Here is a 16,989-nt window from a genome sequence, read left to right on the forward strand (position 1 = left end):
CAGGTCAGCGTGTGAGCACCTGGCATGCCAAGGAGTCGGAAGGACTGGGCGGGTGGCACCGGTCGCGGGGCTGGGAAGGGTGGGTGCTATTGGTCAGTGAGCTGACAGCTGAGTGGTGAGGGAGAGGGCAGGGGGAGCCTGCATAAGGGGTAGGGGCATCCCGCACAGCAGCAGCAGGTGCAGAGGCCGGGGGCACCCTGCCCAGCCGGAGCATCTGTGCTGGGCGAGCACAGTAGCCGACAGGGTAGGCAGCCTCAGTGCCCTAGAGGCTGCACCTTCATCCCAAGGGAAAGGGCAGGGCCTGGGCTGCTTCTGACTCAGCCGAGTCTCAATGAGTCCCTCCTGCTGTGTGGCTCGTGGAGGTGGGTGGTGACGGTCTGTGTGGGAGCACGGTAGGCCCCTGGGGCAGGCTGCTGAGGAGCCAGGCCCCGGCTGTGCTTTGAGGGTGGAGCTCCCTGAGTTTGCTGGCCAGGCATACACAGGGCTGAGGGAAGAGGGGGGGTCAAGGATGACTCCTGGTGTCTGGCCTGGGTGGCTGCTGGAATGAATGGTCCCGTCTGCCTCAGGGATCAGAGTGGGGCTCCCGGCAGAGCCCACTGGGCACCCCCACCCTCTGCGGGGCGGGGCCCGGCCCGGGAGTGATGCCGCCTTGCCTCTCCTCTCTCCCCACAGAGCAACAGTGAGCTCGCCATCCTGTCCAATGAGCATGGCTCCTACAGGTACACGGAGTTCCTGACGGGCCTGGGCCGGCTCATCGAGCTCAAGGACTGCCAGCCAGACAAGGTGTACCTGGGCGGCCTGGACGTGTGTGGTGAGGACGGCCAGTTCACCTACTGCTGGCACGACGACATCATGCAAGGTGTGGCCTGACCCCCACCCACTCCTGCTGCCCCATGCCTCGGGGCACAGCTCCCATCTGGTCCTGTTGCCCCACGCCTCGGGGCATGGCCCCGGCATCCCCACCCGCTCCAGCTCCCCACACTTCAGGGTCCGAGCTCAGCAGCATGGGCATGGAGGCAGTGATGGGGCTGGTGGCTTTGCTTCCCAAAGCCCTGCCCCTGGGGAAGGGCCGAGGGCCACTGGCTAGGCACCAGAGGACATGGCCCCCGCAGGCCCCCAGAACCCCTGGAGGAATCAGGAGGTGCCCCGGTGCAAGGCACAAAGGGCCTCAGCACTGGCCCCACAAACCCATCTGGCTCTGCTCACCTGCAGCCGTCTTCCACATCGCCACCCTGATGCCCACCAAGGACGTGGACAAGCATCGTTGCGACAAGAAGCGCCACCTGGGCAACGATTTCGTGTCCATTGTCTACAATGACTCTGGCGAGGACTTCAAGCTCGGCACCATCAAGGTGAGTGAGGGGCTGTCAGTGGGGCTGGGTCCCAGGCAGGTGCGCGCTACTGTGTCCTGGGTTGGTGGGGGGTCCTCCCTGAGCTTTGGTCACGAGGAGTATGAGGAGAGGCCGCAGTGCTCAGGGCCCCATGGGCATGAGCTTCAAGCCCTGAGCCTGAGTTGCATCATCTGTGCCAGGGAGCCTGTGGCCCCTGCTGCTGGGGTTTTGTCAGGAGTAACTGGCAAGTGCAGACTGGGTGTGCTGGGTGGGCACAGTATAGTTGGTGCTTCCTGTCTACCCGGCGCGGCCCTTGGGCCCCCAGTCTCCCCAGTGGCAGCTGTCAGGCCACTCGCTTGGTAACCGCCACGCACCACTAGGCAGCAACCAGCATCAGCCTCTTCTGGAGGTGGGCTGGGTCGGCCAGTGTCACAGAGCATGTCCTGGGTGCTCTGTCCGGTGAGCCCCAGCGTGGCAGGGAGAGCTGGCATGGCCCAGGCAGGGCAGGTGGGCTGGAGGCCTCACTCCAAGGGCCCCAGGACCCTGAGGCAGTCACTGAACCAAAACCCTGGGGCTGCTAGTCAGAGTCCAGGAGGAGCAGGAGCATAGCGAAGGCAGGCCCAGCCAGACGCCAAGACGATCAATGGGGGACATCCCAGAAGCTGAGGAGGGTGTGGTGGTGCTGAGATGCGGTACACGGCACACTTCATGGCTGGGCAGACGGATTTGGACGTATGCAGACACCCCGGGGGCCCTAGCAAGTAGAGGTGCCCCGCTGTGGCTGCAGCAAATGTGGGTGCTGGGCCCAGGTGTGGAGGGGGCTTGGCCTGTGGGAGGCCAAACACAGCCCCGCTGCCGGAGGGGAAAGTTCAGGGGCAGATGCTGCCCATGGAGCCGACAAGCGTCTAGCAGTGCAGCCAGGCAGTGGCTGAGAGCAGCCCTCAGCACACGGTGTGTGCAGGGATGACCCCTTCTCTTGTCCGGGCAGGGCCAGTTCAACTTTGTCCACGTGATCATCACCCCGCTGGACTACGAGTGCAACCTGGTGTCCCTGCAGTGCAGGAAAGGTAGGGTTGGGGTGGGACTGGGCAGGGTGGCGCCAAGGGCCCTGGGCCTGGCATGACCACCAAGTCTCCCCAGACATGGAGGGCCTTGTGGACACCAGCGTGGCCAAGATCGTGTCTGACCGCAACCTGCCTTTTGTGGCCCGTCAGATGGCCCTGCATGCAAACGTGAGTGGGGGCAGGTCCAGGCGTGAGCTGGTGGGACAGGCCCAAGTGCCACTTGAGAGTGAGCTCACCCCTGCCTACGTCCCTAGATGGCCTCACAGGTGCACCACAGCCGCTCCAACCCCACCGACATCTACCCCTCCAAGTGGATTGCCCGGCTCCGCCACATCAAGAGACTCCGCCAGCGGGTAGGGAAGATGGGGCTGCCCAGGCTGTGGGGCGGGCGGGTGGGCAGAGCGGGTGCCACGCCTCCTGGACTTGCTGCCCAAGCTGCCTCTGCCTTCAGATCTGCGAGGAAGCCGCCTACACCAACCCCAGCCTGCCTCTGGTGCACCCCCCATCCCATACCAAAGGGCCTGCACAGACTCCAGCCGAGCCCACGCCCGGCTACGAGATGGGCCAGCGGAAGCGCCTCATCTCCTCTGTGGAGGACTTCACCGAGTTCGTGTGAGGCTGGGGCCCTCCCTGCTGCGCCCGCCCTGGACGGTATTTTGTGTCAGTGAAATAAAGTCCTGGCGTTGATGCACAGACAGAGGCACAGGCTGCAGTCAGACAGCGCTTTTATTGACTTTGTCTGCTTGGTGCGGGGGTTGGGTGGGGGGAGGTTGAGGCTCTAGCAGCAGCCGTGCCCGCAGAACTGGTACACAAAAGCAGGCGCAGCCAACTCCGAGGGCCCTGGGGCTGCCCGGGCCACACAGCACACGCGCGTGCACACACGCTCACCTTCCTCCACCCTGGGAGCCAGCCACCAGGGGGAGTCTTTTTCTCTACCCACCCTGGGGTCCTCTGACAGGCCTAGTCCTGCTTCTTGCCCAGACCCGATGCCAGCAGGCCTGGGCGCTGCTCTCGCTACCTGGCCTAAGGCAAGAAGGATGACAAAGCCTCTGGGGTGATGAGAGTGCCTGGGGGACAGCTGTGCCCCCAGCACTGGCCCAGGGCCATGGTCGCATCCAAGCAGCAGCCGGGCTGCTGTAGCCCCGCCACACCCACCAAGGTGTTGGGGAGGCCAGCTCTGGGCGCAGGGCCCAGTTTCAGCTGCCAGGCCCCTCAGCCCTAGTGAAAATAGTGACGTACAAAAATATATACATTTTAACACCATATAAATTACTGACACGAGACACAGTGAGACGATGCGGGGAGTACGGTAGGAACGAGAGGTAATAACTTAGGGGCAGGGTGGCGGCGGCGCAGGCTAACCCTCCCTGAAGCCAGCAGCCTTAGCGATGGGGGACATCTGCCCAGGGGGTGGGGCCGGGCACAGCCCGCTGTACCTGAGGACTCGGGCAAATAAATTAGCATCTCAGAGGCTAGAAAACATCCAATACTGCTGTGTCCTCCCCCAGGGAGCTGGGGAGGGGACCCTGGGTCCTGGTTGGACACACAGCCTCTTTAAAGTGCTGAAGCCCACAGGCAGACAGACACCCCTGCCTGCTCTCTGGGGAACCTGCGTGCAGCCATTCTGCCTGGCCCGAGGCCTTGAGGGTGGCAGAAGGTAATACTGAGCGGTGTCCACTCTGACTCCACAGCCCATCCCCACCAGGGAACGGGCCTAAGTGCTGCTGGGGTGGACCTTGTTCTTGACCCACAGAGGTGTCCTGCTGGGGCCAGTGGCCAGGTCCACACCTCGACTGGCCCGGGCCAGGCGGCTGGGCAGTGCTGGCCGCAGGCCCGGGGATGGGCCACGGGAAGGTCCGGCGGGGGCCCGGCTGCTCCTGCGGCCTTGCAGGCTGTGCAGCTGCTGCTCCAGCTGGTAGACGTCCTCCGTGGCCTGGTTGAGTCGGTCAAACTGGGTGAGCAGGGCCTCAAACACGGCTTGGAGGCGGGAGGGCTCGGGCTCACTCCTCGTCCCCAGCCGGCCCAGGCTCACGCTCAGCCCATCCAGCTGGCTGGAGGAGGTGGAGGGGTGCGACGCATCGGAGCCAGCGCTGGGTGGGGGCACATCCGGGGATACCTTGGAGCCCCTGGAGGAGCGAGAGGGCAGCGGTTCCATCCCTTCAAAGCGGACTTTGTGGCGGAACTGGGGGCGGCACAGGGGCTCAGTCAGTCCGGCTGCACCCTGGGCAGAGCCCAGGGCGTGTCCCTCTCCCCCCCACTGGGCCGTACCCACCTCCTTGACCTTGCTGAGGCCCATCCAGAGGCGCAGCCTGCGCAGGAACAGCTCCACCATCTCGTAGTCCTGGGGCTCCCAGGCCGGCCGATACAGCTCTCCACGCAGGGCGTGGTAGCGCCACCGGAGGATGACAGCCCCCAGCCGTAGGGCGCCCCACAGCCGCAGCGCCCAGAGCCCCACACACAGCAGTGGTGACAGGTGCCAGGACTCGGCAGGACACAGGGTAGAGAGCCCGGTCCCAGAGCACAGCACCAGCAAGGCCTGGGCCACACTCCAGAGGGAGTCCACGCAGGAGGACACGAGCTGCGGGGAAGGCAGCATCAGTGAGGGCGTGCAGCTGAGCTGAGCTAAGGGGCTCTCCCCGGCCGCGCAGTCACCTACCAGAACGGCCAGCTGGGCGTAGGCTACCCCGAGCACCACCAGGCCCAAGGTGGCCCCCAGGAGCTCAGGCAGAGCCCGGAATAACGTCTTTCCAAAGACGGACCACTGGCGCACGAAGCGTAGCTGCTGAGCGGCCTGCGGACAAGGGGACATCAGCTTGCAGACCTGGGGTCTGCGCCCAGCCCCGCGCCCACCGGCCCAGCCCTTACCTTGACCAAGAGCAGGAAAAGCAGCGAGGCCGCCAGGCCACGGGCTGCGGAGCTCAGCTGCGCCACCTGGTCGAAGCTGGTGAAGCGGCGTGGGCGGCCGCGCACGAAGCGGGTCCACTGGCGGTCGGCGGCGCCCAGCTGGGCGAGGCGTACCAGCGCCGTGGCCGCCGTCAGCACCACCAGTAGCCACCGTGCCCAGGCCCTGGGTCGCAACACATGCCAGCACCCTTCCCTGTGCCAAGTACGGGCCTCGGCCACGGCGAAGTGCAGCGCGAACAGCAACAGGCACACCTGTGAGGGGCGGGGTCAGGAGGGTGGCCGGGGTCCTGCGAGGGGTGGGACGCTGCCGGGGGCGGGGTCCTGCGAGGGGTGGGGTGCTGCCGGGGGCGTGGCCCTGCGAGGGGTGGGACGCTGCCGGGGGCGTGGTCCTGCGAGGGGTGGGACGCTGCCGGGGTGGGGTCCTGCGAGGGGTGGGACGCTGCCGGGGGCGGGGTCCTGCGAGGGGTGGGACGCTGCCGGGGCGGGGTCCTGCGAGGAGTGGGGTGCTGCCGGGGGCGTGGCCCTGCGAGGGGTGGGACGCTGCCGGGGTGGGACGCTGCCGGGGCGGGGTCCTGCGAGGAGTGGGGCGCTGCCGGGGGCGTGGCCCTGCGAGGGGTGGGACGCTGCCGGTGGGAGGACCGCGGTCTGACCGGGGGCGGGCGTACCGAGGTGAGCAGAGGCAGCGAGAGGCCCGCGCTGAGGCGGCGCAGCGCGAAGGGGCGGACGCTGAGAGCGGCCAGGGCGCGGCCGGCCGCCGGAAACTCGAGGCGCAGCGTGACGGCGGCGTGCAGCCCCACGGCCGGGCTGTAGCGCGTGAGCTCCACGAACACAGCGCGGCTCCTGCGCAGAGGGTGCGGGTCACTAGGAGAAGGTGGCAGGGCGGAAGCTTTGGGGACCACGCAGTACAGGCGTGGCTGAGGGGCTGTGGAAGCCTCCTAGGCCAGCGGGGGCCTGAGGGGTAAGGGTGGGCTCTTGGCTGGTGACTGCAGCCACCCTGGAGAGGGCAGGGGAGGGAGCTCCCACCTGTTGTCCAGCCAGTTGTGCAGCTGCAGGAATCGCAGCCGGTCGCGGCTCTCCTCCAGGCTCAGGCCCAGCTCCTGCACGTAGCCCCCGCTGTCATACACTGCACAGGAGCCCCAGGACCATGCCCTGCCGGAGAGGGGTGGCGTTGGTGCCACACCCCAGCCCTTCCGGCACCCCTGAGCCAGGCTGGTCAAGAGGCCGGGGCACTCCTGGAGAACTACTCCCTTGTCCTCGGCACAGACGCCTGGGGCCCTCGCTCTGCTCACCCCAGCAGATCCGGTGCAGAGTAAGCCCATGTCCCCGAGCCATTGTGAGGACTCTCCCAGCCAACGTTGTAGTCGCTCGTGCTGAAACCTCCCGCAGCTGAACAAGTGTGGACCCTGGGGCCGGGAGGGTCTGGGCAGAGTGCTGAAACACAGAGTCCCGGGCCAGGACCAGGGCGTCAGCAAAACCCAATAGGCGTGCTTCCTGCTGGCCAGCTCGCCTGAGCTCTGGTTCCGCACCACCCCAGAGAACCCTCCCAGCAGCCATGAATTAGACAATGTTACCATCTCTACTATACAGAGAAGGAAACTGCGGTGTCAAGAGAGCAAAGGTCACACAGCTAGGGAGCAGAGCTGATGCCAGAGTTCCGCTGAAGGCCGCTCTCTGGACAAGAGGAAGGATTTAAGTCTTGGGGCACCCCCTGCCAGCTCACCTTCCTGCAGCCGCACCTGCCGCAGCCGTGGAGGCCCCAGCTCTGGGCTGGACTGGTTCCCGTGGACATAGGGCAGCAGCACGTGCGCCATCCATGGCCAGAGCTCCTCAGACCTGCCACAGCACCAGACACAGTCACGTGCTCCAGCCCCCACTGCCCTATGCCCGCCTGGAGTGAGTGGCCACTACAGACCCAGGGAACATGGCTCCCACTTCCCTGCTGGCCACGGCTAGACCTGGGCTCCTCAGCCTTATCCTGGGGACGTGCTGGGGCAGAGAGTTCTCTGTCATGGTCCCATCCTGTGCACTGCAGGGCACGGAGCTGTTTCCCTTGCCTCTGCCCACTGATGCCAGCAGCACCAACCTCCAGTTCTGGCAACCAAAAAGGTATCTACATATTTCCACATGTCCCCTTGGATCTAGCTGGACTAAGGGCAAAACCAAAGCCCAGGAGACAGACCAGTACACCAGGTGCCCGTACCGCGTGATGGCCAGGAAGGTCCGGCTGTGCAGTTCCTGCTTGATGGCGCTCTGCAGACGGTAGGCGTGCCCATGGCACGAGGCATCCCCATAGCTGGCCAGCAGCGTCACCAGCAGAAAAAGCATGTACACCAGGAGGCTCTGGTGGACAGAGGGCCCTGTGGTCAGCCTGGCCCCAGCCCAGTGACAGCAGGGCTTTGGCCACAGCTGGGGCCCCCACAGCTACGGCAGGTGCAGCTGCAGAAAGGTGAGCTGGCAGGGGGCGCCCCAAGACTTTACCTGGCTAAGTAACGGCAGCACATACCCTGCCCAGGACCCCACCTGGGGGCAGACACACAGGCCACTGCAGCGGTGCTTAGGGGCCTTCAGGGCGAGACAGGAGTGGGCATTGGAGCTGGGCCCTGGCAGGGACTGCAGCAGCAAGTGGAGGCCATAGGGTAGGAGGGAGTCCTGGCAGAGGCTGCAGAGCCTTGAACCCCCAAGGGCCTTCTGGGTGAGGAAAGGGGGACGACAGTGTCCCGCATACATGGGTGGGAGGTGGGAGAAAGGAGGTGGAGGTGGCACAGGCCGCACCCGGGCTCACCCGCAGCATGCCGTGTAGCCTCTTGACCTTTCGGGCTTCCTCCTTGGCCAGGAAGAGTGCAAAGCCGTGGGGGGGGCGTACACGTGGCACACGTGCGCACACGGGCGTCACAGCCGGGCTCTCCACCAGGGTGTCATCTTCATCAGGGTGCAGCCGCTTGGCCACCAGTGAGAAGTACAGTGCTTCCAGCAAGACCTGGGGAGGGGGTGGCTTCAGAGGGGTCCCCCGTGTTGAAGGCCTGCAGCCTACCCCTGACAGCCCCCTCACCTTCAGCGGCTCCCAGCCGAGGAATGAAGCCAGGAAGCTGGTGGTGCTGGACAAGAGCCACGCAACACTCACACCCGGGGGGAAGCCGACACCCACCCACCCTGAGACAGCCACAGCCACAGCCACCAGGAGCAGGCTGAGCCCGTGGGCCAGGGAGGTGCACCAGGCCGGCAGCAGGCGCTTCCGCGGACCCTCCACCAGTCCTGGGAAAGCAGAGACAGACCTGTGACAGGCAGCTAACAGGGAGGGGCTGGGGGCATCCCAGGCCTACGCAAGCGCACCTGTCCTGGAGAGCCTCGCTGCCTGGGGCCGTTCCCAGGTCAGGCCCGGGCTGGGCGGCCCCAGCTCGCCCAGCCTCTGCAGCTCCAGCGTCTCTGTCTTCTCCCCAGGAGTGCTGGACCTGGGGGACATGGTGGGCCGTGAATTCGTTCCAGCCTCCAGCAGGCAGTGGCAGCCAAGCCCATGCTAATCTGGGCAGGCAGTTTCTTGAGCCTCTCGGGTCATGGGGTCCCCCCACAAAGAGACGGAAGACCCTACCCCAAATGAGAGTGGGAGTGGTGCTAGGAGCCAGGGAACCAGGAGCCACTCCAGGCGCCAAAGCCAGGTGTCCGCCTGTGTCCCTCTCCCACTTTCTGCTGATAAACCCATCGCCCACAGCCTGACCAGCCGCCCCTACAGCCACACACAGCCTCTCAGGGCGCAACGGGCCCCCCCAACCCTGTGAACTATGACTGGATCTCGACTATCCAATGAGCATCTCCACAATCTAGAGGCCAGTGTGTCTCTCCCATGCAGTTTTTTTTTTTTTTTGAGACAGAGTCTCGCTCTGTCGCCCAGGCTGGAGTGCAGTGGCGCGATCTCGGCTCACTGCAAGCTCCGCCTCCCGGGTTCACGCCATTCTCCTGCCTCAGCCTCCCGAGTAGCTGGGACTACAGGCGCCCACAACTGCGCCCGGCTAATTTTTTGTATTTTTAGTAGAGACGGGGTTTCACCGTGGTCTCGATCTCCTGACCTTGTGATCCGCCCGCCTCGGCCTCCCAAAGTGCTGGGATTACAGGCGTGAGCCACCGCGCCCGGCTCTCCCATGCAGTTTTATGGCCTAAAATTAATTTTTGGACAAGGAAACATATAAATGCCTTTCAAATCCCAAGTGTGCAGGGCTCCCTGGGGCCAGAGATCTGCTTGTGTTTCCAGGAGCCAATGACCACCGAGGCTGTGCCACTGCATCAGGGCACCATGCTGACATGCCCAGTCCCAGAGCTGCTAGAGAAGAGGTATGGAGGCAGCAAAGATGCGCGAGGGGGAGGACGAAACCAACTGTGACACGCTGAGTCCTAGGCTCCCTGGGCGCTCTCCCGCACCTGCGCCCTGGTCAGCCTATCACTGAAAGAACCGCCTGACCCGGGGGCCGCACTGCACTGACTGCTTGCTGTTTTGCTGTCTCTCAGAGGATAAAAGGCACTCTTGGCTGGGCGCGGTGGCTCAGGCCTGTAATCCCAGCACTTCAGGCGGCTGAGGAAGGAGGATTACTTGAGCTCAGGAGTTGGAGACAGTGAGACCCTGTCTCTACAAAAAATTTAAAAATGGCCCAGCCTCAACTTAGCCAGGCGCAGTGGCTCACACCTGCAATCCCAGCATTGTGGGAGGCCGAGGTGGGTGGATCATGAGGTCAGGAGTTCAAGACCAACATGGCCAAGACGGTGAAACCCCATCTCTACTAAAAACACACAAAAATTAGCCGGCTGTGGTGACGGGCGCCTGTAATCCTAGCTACTTGGGAGGCTGAGGCAGAGAACTGCTTGAACCTGGGAGGCAGAGTTTGCAGTGAGCCGAGATCGTGCCACTGCACTCCAGTTTGGGCGACAGAGTGAGACTCTGTCTCAAAAAATAAAAAATGACCCAGTTTCAACTATTCCTTTATAGCAACACAAATGACTCGGTCTGACTCGGGGAGCAGGCTCTTGCTGGCAGAGATGGAGAATGGCTGATAGGGAGGCATGGGGTGGCCAGGAATGCCAGAGCAGAGGTGCCGCCAGGACAGAGGGTGCAGGCCCAGGCACAGGGAAGGCCATGCTCTGCATTGGGAAAGGAGCCACGGGATGCGCTGGAGGCTGGAGTGAGGAAGGATGCAGAGGGGTCCAGGATGAACCCAAGCCTCTGACCTGGTCAGCCCGAAGCATTGTCTGAGCAAGGGACAGCCAAGGGTTGAAAAAGCTGGGAGGGCAAGGGCCACGTGCTGTGTGGCTGTGGAGTCTGAGCTGCCACCAGAAATTCTCGCAGAAGCAATGAATCTGGATTTCACAAAGAGCTTTGGGCTGGAGATACCTTGGGCTGGTCAGCTGGTAGTGACTACCCCTGGATTTCCCCATACTCTGTATTTTTAAAACAGACTGGCAATTTATTCATAAAGATGCCCTGGTGTCATGGTTATCTGCCTTTTGTAAATCAGGAAGTTTTCCTTTTTGTCTGAGTCCAGGGGCAGTTCATACCTCTTTAGTTCCTAGTTGCTTGACAATGAGAAGCACTCAAAGGAATAACACAGAAATCAAAACAGACGTGGATGGAAAAGCCACGCACCACTTAGTGCCAGGGATATGTTCTGAGAAATGTGTCATTAGGTAATTCTGTCGCTGTGCAAATGTCTCAGGGTGCAGTTACCCAAACCCAGACACCTCAGCCCCTGCTCATGCAGGCCCTGTGGTGTGGCCTGTGGCGCCGGGACTCCGCACCTGCACTGTGTGCCACCGCACTGAATCCTGCAGGCAGCTGCAGCGTGACGGCAGGGCCATGTGCGCCTCAGTGCACCTGAGCACAGGAGGGCACGGCAGAGCCCGGGGTCACAGGCATGTGTGGTGCACTCTGCCAAAGGCTGGGTGCGCATGACTACATACAAGGTCTCCATATGACCCTTTGTTGATAGGTTGGAAAACAACCAAGAAATTGAGAAAAAAAATTTTTTTTTGAGATGGAGCTTCGCTCTTTTGTGGCCCAGGCTGGAGTGCAATGGCGCAATCTTGGCTCACTGCAGCCTCAGCCTCCCGGGTTCCATCGATTCTCCTGATTACAAGCGCCCGCCACCACGCTTGGCTAATATTTTGTATTTTTAGCAGAGATGGGGTTTTGCCATGTTGGCCAGGCTGGTCTCGAACTCCTGACCTCAGGTGATCTGCCCACCTTGGCCTCCCAAAGTGCTGGGATTACAGGCGTGAGCCACTATGCCCGGCTAATTCTGTACTTTTAGTAAAGATGGGGTTTCTCCATGTTGGTCAGGCTGGTCTTGAACTCCCAAGCCCAGGTGCTCTGCCTGCCTCAGTCTCACAAAGTGCTGGGATTACAAACATGAGCCACCACGCACAGTCCTTTTTTTTTTTTTTTTAAAGACAGAGTCACACTCTGTCGCCCACGCTGAAGTACAGTGGCGCAATCTCAGCTCACTACAACCTCTACCTCCCAGGTTCAATCGATTATCCTGCTTCAGTCTCCTGAGTAGCTGGGACTACAGGCACCCGCCACCATGCCTGGCTAATTTTTTGTATTTTTAGTAAAGACGGGGTTTCGCCATCTTGGCCAGGCTGGTCTCGAACTGCTGACCTCAGGTGATCCGCCCACCTCGGCCTCTCAAAGTGCTGGGATTACAGGCATGAGCCACTGCGCCCAGCCAAGAAATTCTTTAAAATACAAATAATCAAAAATGGTCTCAAAAAGAAAAAAATGGGGTATTTAAAAACCCACCCATAATTTCTCACTGCTCTGAGACCAAAATAAAAATGTGGCTCCGGCCAACCTCACACAGGAGCCTTTCTGCTCCTCCAAAGCCCCATGCACCTGCTCCCTCCCTAGAGGGAAGGTTCTCACGCCCTGGAGGATCCTATGAGACTCTTTCCACAGACAAGAAACGGAAGGCTCAGAGAAGTGAAGTGGTGCAACCACAGCCCCCAGCCCACCCCACCCACCCCAGGGACCACGGCTGCCTGGCCTGAGTCCCGGCCCCTCCTCCGACATCACCCCTCCCCCGAGGGCCGGGCACTCACAGGCTGGTGAGCAGGTCCGTTTCCATGTGGGTGTCTTGGGTGGGGGCCGGGCTGCTGACCCCTTTGGCAAGGACCTGCTGGATCAGGTCTTCATCTAGAGACACAGGAGGCACTGGGTGGGCCCAGCTGCGCAGGTGAGCTTCAGAACCCCCTCCTCTCACCCCAGCTCACCTGATGCTGAGGATTTCGCAGGCGAGTAGGGGCTGGCCAGGGAGAAGCTGTCCTCCTCTGGGCCCAGCCCATGGCCCGCCTGGCCCCGTGCCAGCTGCCGCGGGTTGCTGCCCACAATGGACGGGTCGCTGAGCAGGTCCGGCCAACTGAGCGTTCCCTCGCTGGAGGGCCAGCACACCAGGCTGCAAGTGGCGTGGGTCAGCAAGGTGCCAGGGGATGTGTCACCCACGCACCGCACCCCCGTCCAGTCACGCATGCACATGCTGGGCTTCTGAGCAAACCCGCTCCCAGGCGGTGTGACCACATGGAGCCACAGGCACCCAGCAAGGACATGCAGCCCTCACACCCCCGGCACTCCAGACACAGTGACCTGCACCAGGGCTCAAGGTTGCTCTAGGGAACCCACCTCTTAGAATCATCCAGAAATAAGTCACTCTTCATCTGTCCCGCAAAGGCCTGCTAAGAGGTGCACAATGTCTTGAGTCCAAGCTGCCCCAAGGTGGCAGGACCCCCAGCCCAGCCTGGGACCCCCAGTGGAGCCCTCACCTCAGCGTGGAGCCCCGAGAACGTGAGGAAGGAGCTGTCCAGCACGGATGAGTCCAGGCAGCTGTCGATGTCCAGTACCTGTTGCCTGGCAGGCGTGGGGCTCAGGCCCCCAGCCACCTGCAGGACAAGGGCAGTGGTCAGCGGGCAGCAGCTCAGACCTGCTCAGGACAGGGACGAGAAGCCACCTCCTCAGCAGACAGGGCAGAGCCCAGTGCCATCTGACAGAATGTTCTAGAATGGTGGATATATGTGACATCTGCACTGTCCGTGATGGCAGCCCCTTGCAACGTGTGCCACTGAGCACTTGACAGGCGACTGGTGCAGCTAAGGAACAGAGTTTTAAATTTCATTTATTATTATTATTATTATTATTTTTTTTTTTTTTTTTTTTTTTTGAGACGGAGTCTCGCTCTGCCACCCAGGCTGGAGTGCAGTGGCCGGATCTCAGCTCACTGCAAGCTCCGCCTCCCGGGTTCACGCCATTCTCCTGCCTCAGCCTCCCGAGTAGCTGGGACTACAGGCGCCTGCCACCTCGCCCGGCTAGTTTTTTGTAGTTTTTAGTAGAGACGGGGTTTCACAGTGTCAGCCAGGATGGTCTCGATCTCCTGACCTTGTGATCCGCCCGTCTCGGCCTCCCAAAGTGCTGGGATTACAGGCTTGAGCCACCGCGCCCGGCCTTCATTTATTATTTTTAGACGGAGTCTCGCTCTGTCACCCAGGCTGCAGCGCAGTGGCACAATCTCAGCTCACTGCAACCTTCACCTCCCACATTCAGGCGATTGTCCTGCCTCAGCCTCCTGAGTAGCTGCGATTATAGGCGCCTGCCACGATACCCAGCTAATTTTTTGTATTTTTAGCAGAGATGGGGTTTCACCGTGTTGGCCAGGCTGGTCTTGAACTCCTGACCTCAAGTGATCTGCTGGCCTCGGCCTCCCAAAGTGCTGGGATTACAGGTGTGAGCCACCATGCCCGGCCATCATTTCATTTTAATTAACTTAAATATGAGCAGCCACATGTGGCCTCCGGTTCCTGCCATGGACTCAGGAGCAACCCCTCCTGGTCGTGGCACACGTGCCTTCTCTGTGTGCTGCTGGGGTTGGTCTGCATGTGACCTGTTGAGGACCCCCATGTGTGTATTCCTAAAGGGTGCAGCCTACCATTTCTGTATGAATGGGAAGAGTTCCCACCTGATGTATTTCTCGGAAAGAGTCTGAAGGATTGGTGTTAATTCTTCTTCAACTGTTTAGAAGAATTATATACTGAAGGCTCTGAGCCTAGGCTTCTCTTTGTGGGAAATTTTTTTTTTTTTTAATGTTTTATACAGATGGGGTCTTGCTAGGTTGCCCAGGCTGGTCTCAAACTCCTGGACTCAGATCCGCCCACCTCAGCCTCCTGAAGTGTTGGGATTACAGGCGTGAGCCACCACGTCCGGCCAGCGGGAGGTTTCTAAGGGACTAACTCGGCCTCTTCACTTGCTGTAGATGTACTGAGATTTTCTTCTGAAGAGCGTTTCAGAAGCGTGTGCAGCTGTGAGCTCGCTTCTTCTGAGTTATCTGGTGTGCTGCTGTGCAGTTGTCCGTACCATGTGCTTAGGTTCTGTTAATGTCGGCAGGGTTGGGCAGTGAAGTGCCCTCGTTCTTCATGATTCTGGCATCTGAGTCTTCTCTCTTTCTCCCTGGTCAGTCTAGCTAAGGCTGCTCAACTGTGTTGACCCTTCCCGAGAGCCAGCCTTGGTGGGCACCTTTCCCTCTGGCTGCAGTACTGGAGAGTGGCCCTGGGCGTGGTGCCGAGGCCCAGGCTCCATTCCCAGTACTCCCGGGTCCCCAGCCCCAGCCCACCTTGCTCCGGGACATCCGGAAGAGAAAGAGGACGGCCAGGTAGATGGGATAGACAATCACGCTGGACACCAGGCCAACAGCAACTGTGTCGACACTCAGCGGGCGCAGCCTGGACACACGCCCCGTGCTGTGTGGAGGAGAGGAGACCACACAGGTGAGGCTGAGGGGCAGGAAGGGCTGGGCAGGAAGAGGCTGTCCCGACCCCTATGGCACCCACCTGTAGGTAGAGTCTCCAACAGCCCCGTACCACACGGCGTTGGCGCCCAGGAAGAGGCAGATGAGGACGACACAGCAGGTGGCCCTCTGGATGCGGGTGAAGCGGCTGCGAGGTGGCCGGTCCCATATGGAGAGCCAGATGTGCTTGTCAAAGAAGCCGCGCTGCAGCTCAGCCACCAGCAGGCGCCGGAAGCGCAACAGGGCTGCGTCGCCTGGGGGCAGGGAGGGCCCAGCTGCAGGAGGCCGTGAGGCAGGACCACCCCGCCCAACCTCCCACACAGCAGGAACATGGAACCAGGCCTTACTCGCCACCAGCACCTCCTTCTCCACCAGGCCCCCGTTGGCCTCCGTCTCCACCGACAGCCAGTCATTGACCAGGAAGAAGGCGCTGCGGGCTGTCTGCAGGTCCCTGACGATGACGTGCTGCAGGAACCAGGCGGGGCTGAGCCCTGCAGAGGTGCGGGAGGGAGGTCAGGCTCGCAGGGCACCCCAATGCGGGGGCAGAGAGGCAGAGCTCCGCAGGGTCCGCACAGACCTTTGTTGTCGTGCCACACTCGGATCTTCCACACGCTGCCCAGGCTGTGCGGGGTGGCGATCTGGAAGATGTCCAGGCTGTTGCGGTGGAAGGCTCTGTCACCGTCCAGGTGCCGGTGGCCGCTCCGGCTGTCCACCCCATACAGCATAATACCCACGTGGGCCGTGGTACCTGGGGAGCAAGAGGGAGGGGTGGGAGGCTCAGTCTGCTGCCCAACACGTGTGGCATCCCAGGCAAGTTGTCCCAGCTTTGGCCTCTGTGCACTCAAGATGCCACATGGGCAGTCCCGGCTTTACACGACTCTGCCACACATGAGGGGCTGTGGTTACTGCAGGTTGTCCAATAAACAGCAAGGCCGCAAGGACATAATTAAATTACACGGAGAGAACTGTAACTTGTGACATGCAAACACGGCTGCACACATCTCAGTCCACACCACAACCAGTGACCCCCCCTGCACACCCGTCCACGCCCGTCACACCACAACCAGTGACCCGCACCACATACCCGTCCCTCACTTCATGCACAGACTACAAAGCATGAAGCCCTGTCCCCTCCTTCTCTCCCAGTGACAGACCCAGGTGACAGTTTTTTTTCTTTTTTTTTTTTTTGAGACAGAGTCTTGCTCTGTCGCCCAGGCTGGAGTGCAGCGGTGTGATCTCAGCTCACTGCAAGCTCCACCTCCCGGGTTCACACCATTCTCCTGCCTCAGTCTCCTGAGGACCTGGGACTACAGGCGCCCGCCACCACGCCCAGATGATGTTTTGTATTTTTTAGTAGAAACAGGCTTTCACTGTGTTAGCCAGGATGGTCTCGATCTCCTGACCTTGTGATCTGCCTGCCTCGGCCTCCCAAAGTGCTAGGATTACAGGCGTGAGCCACCGTGCCCGGCTAACAGTTATAAAAAGTAGGTAATCAAAACAAAGAACTGGCCAACGAAGATGAAACCACAGCACTGACATAAAAAATGGGAACACAGCTGGGTGTGGTGGCTCATGCCTGTCATCCCAGCACTTTGGCAGGCCGAGGCAGGCGGATCACCTGAGGTCAGGAGTTTGAGACCAGCCTGGCTGACATGGAGAAAAATTAGCTGAGTGTGGTGGCGGGCGCCTGTAGTCCCAGCTACTCAGGAGGCTGAGGCAGGAGAATCGCTTAAACCCAGGAGCTGGAAGTTGCAGTGAGCCAAGATCACGCCACTGCATTCCAGCCTGGACAACAGAGCAAGACTCCATCTCCAAAAAAAACAAAAACAAACAAAAACAAAAAGGTTATTGAAGAAACAGCCACGGGGAGGCTCTCTGTCT

The 16,989-nt window shown here is 61.2% G+C and overlaps 2 protein-coding genes across 19 annotated transcripts in view; one reads left to right on the top strand and one right to left on the bottom strand.

The window, feature by feature from the left end:
* Nucleotides 1-3,111, top strand: part of LOC105485816 (TSC complex subunit 2) — a 41,089-nt gene extending 37,978 nt beyond the window's left edge. For all 10 annotated transcript variants that reach the window (XM_011748330.3, XM_011748324.3, XM_011748321.3 and 7 more), the window contains 6 exons: nt 673-859; nt 1,213-1,352; nt 2,320-2,398; nt 2,472-2,563; nt 2,650-2,748; nt 2,847-3,111. In XM_011748330.3, the coding sequence (XP_011746632.3) occupies nt 673-859; nt 1,213-1,352; nt 2,320-2,398; nt 2,472-2,563; nt 2,650-2,748; nt 2,847-3,011 (762 nt within the window). In that variant the 3' untranslated portion in view covers nt 3,012-3,111. The remainder of the gene's footprint in view (nt 1-672; nt 860-1,212; nt 1,353-2,319; nt 2,399-2,471; nt 2,564-2,649; nt 2,749-2,846) is intronic.
* LOC105485943 (polycystin 1, transient receptor potential channel interacting) overlaps nt 3,104-16,989 on the bottom strand; it is a 48,496-nt gene continuing 34,610 nt past the window's right edge. For 3 of the 9 annotated variants that reach the window (XM_071083913.1, XM_071083911.1, XM_071083906.1), the window contains 20 exons: nt 15,686-15,856; nt 15,456-15,599; nt 15,152-15,362; nt 14,935-15,061; nt 13,097-13,213; nt 12,957-13,009; nt 12,551-12,732; nt 12,380-12,491; nt 8,630-8,748; nt 8,349-8,551; nt 8,082-8,276; nt 7,500-7,639; nt 7,020-7,132; nt 6,589-6,730; nt 6,323-6,448; nt 5,965-6,139; nt 5,261-5,551; nt 5,052-5,186; nt 4,668-4,973; nt 3,104-4,577 (listed from right to left, as the gene is read on the bottom strand). In XM_071083913.1, the coding sequence (XP_070940014.1) occupies nt 4,110-4,577; nt 4,668-4,973; nt 5,052-5,186; nt 5,261-5,551; nt 5,965-6,139; nt 6,323-6,448; nt 6,589-6,730; nt 7,020-7,132; nt 7,500-7,639; nt 8,082-8,276; nt 8,349-8,551; nt 8,630-8,748; nt 12,380-12,491; nt 12,551-12,732; nt 12,957-13,009; nt 13,097-13,213; nt 14,935-15,061; nt 15,152-15,362; nt 15,456-15,599; nt 15,686-15,856 (3,530 nt within the window). In that variant the 3' untranslated portion in view covers nt 3,104-4,109. Of the gene's footprint in view, nt 4,578-4,667; nt 4,974-5,051; nt 5,187-5,260; nt 5,552-5,964; nt 6,140-6,322; nt 6,449-6,588; nt 6,731-7,019; nt 7,133-7,499; nt 7,640-8,081; nt 8,277-8,348; nt 8,552-8,629; nt 8,749-12,379; nt 12,492-12,550; nt 12,733-12,956; nt 13,010-13,096; nt 13,214-14,934; nt 15,062-15,151; nt 15,363-15,455; nt 15,600-15,685; nt 15,857-16,989 lie in introns of those variants that run through there. The other 6 variants (XM_071083909.1, XM_071083907.1, XM_071083908.1 and 3 more) reach the window with 6 other exon arrangements.

This window comes from Macaca nemestrina, chromosome 18 (assembly GCF_043159975.1).
Source record: "Macaca nemestrina isolate mMacNem1 chromosome 18, mMacNem.hap1, whole genome shotgun sequence".
Taxonomy (NCBI): Eukaryota; Metazoa; Chordata; class Mammalia; order Primates; family Cercopithecidae; genus Macaca; species Macaca nemestrina.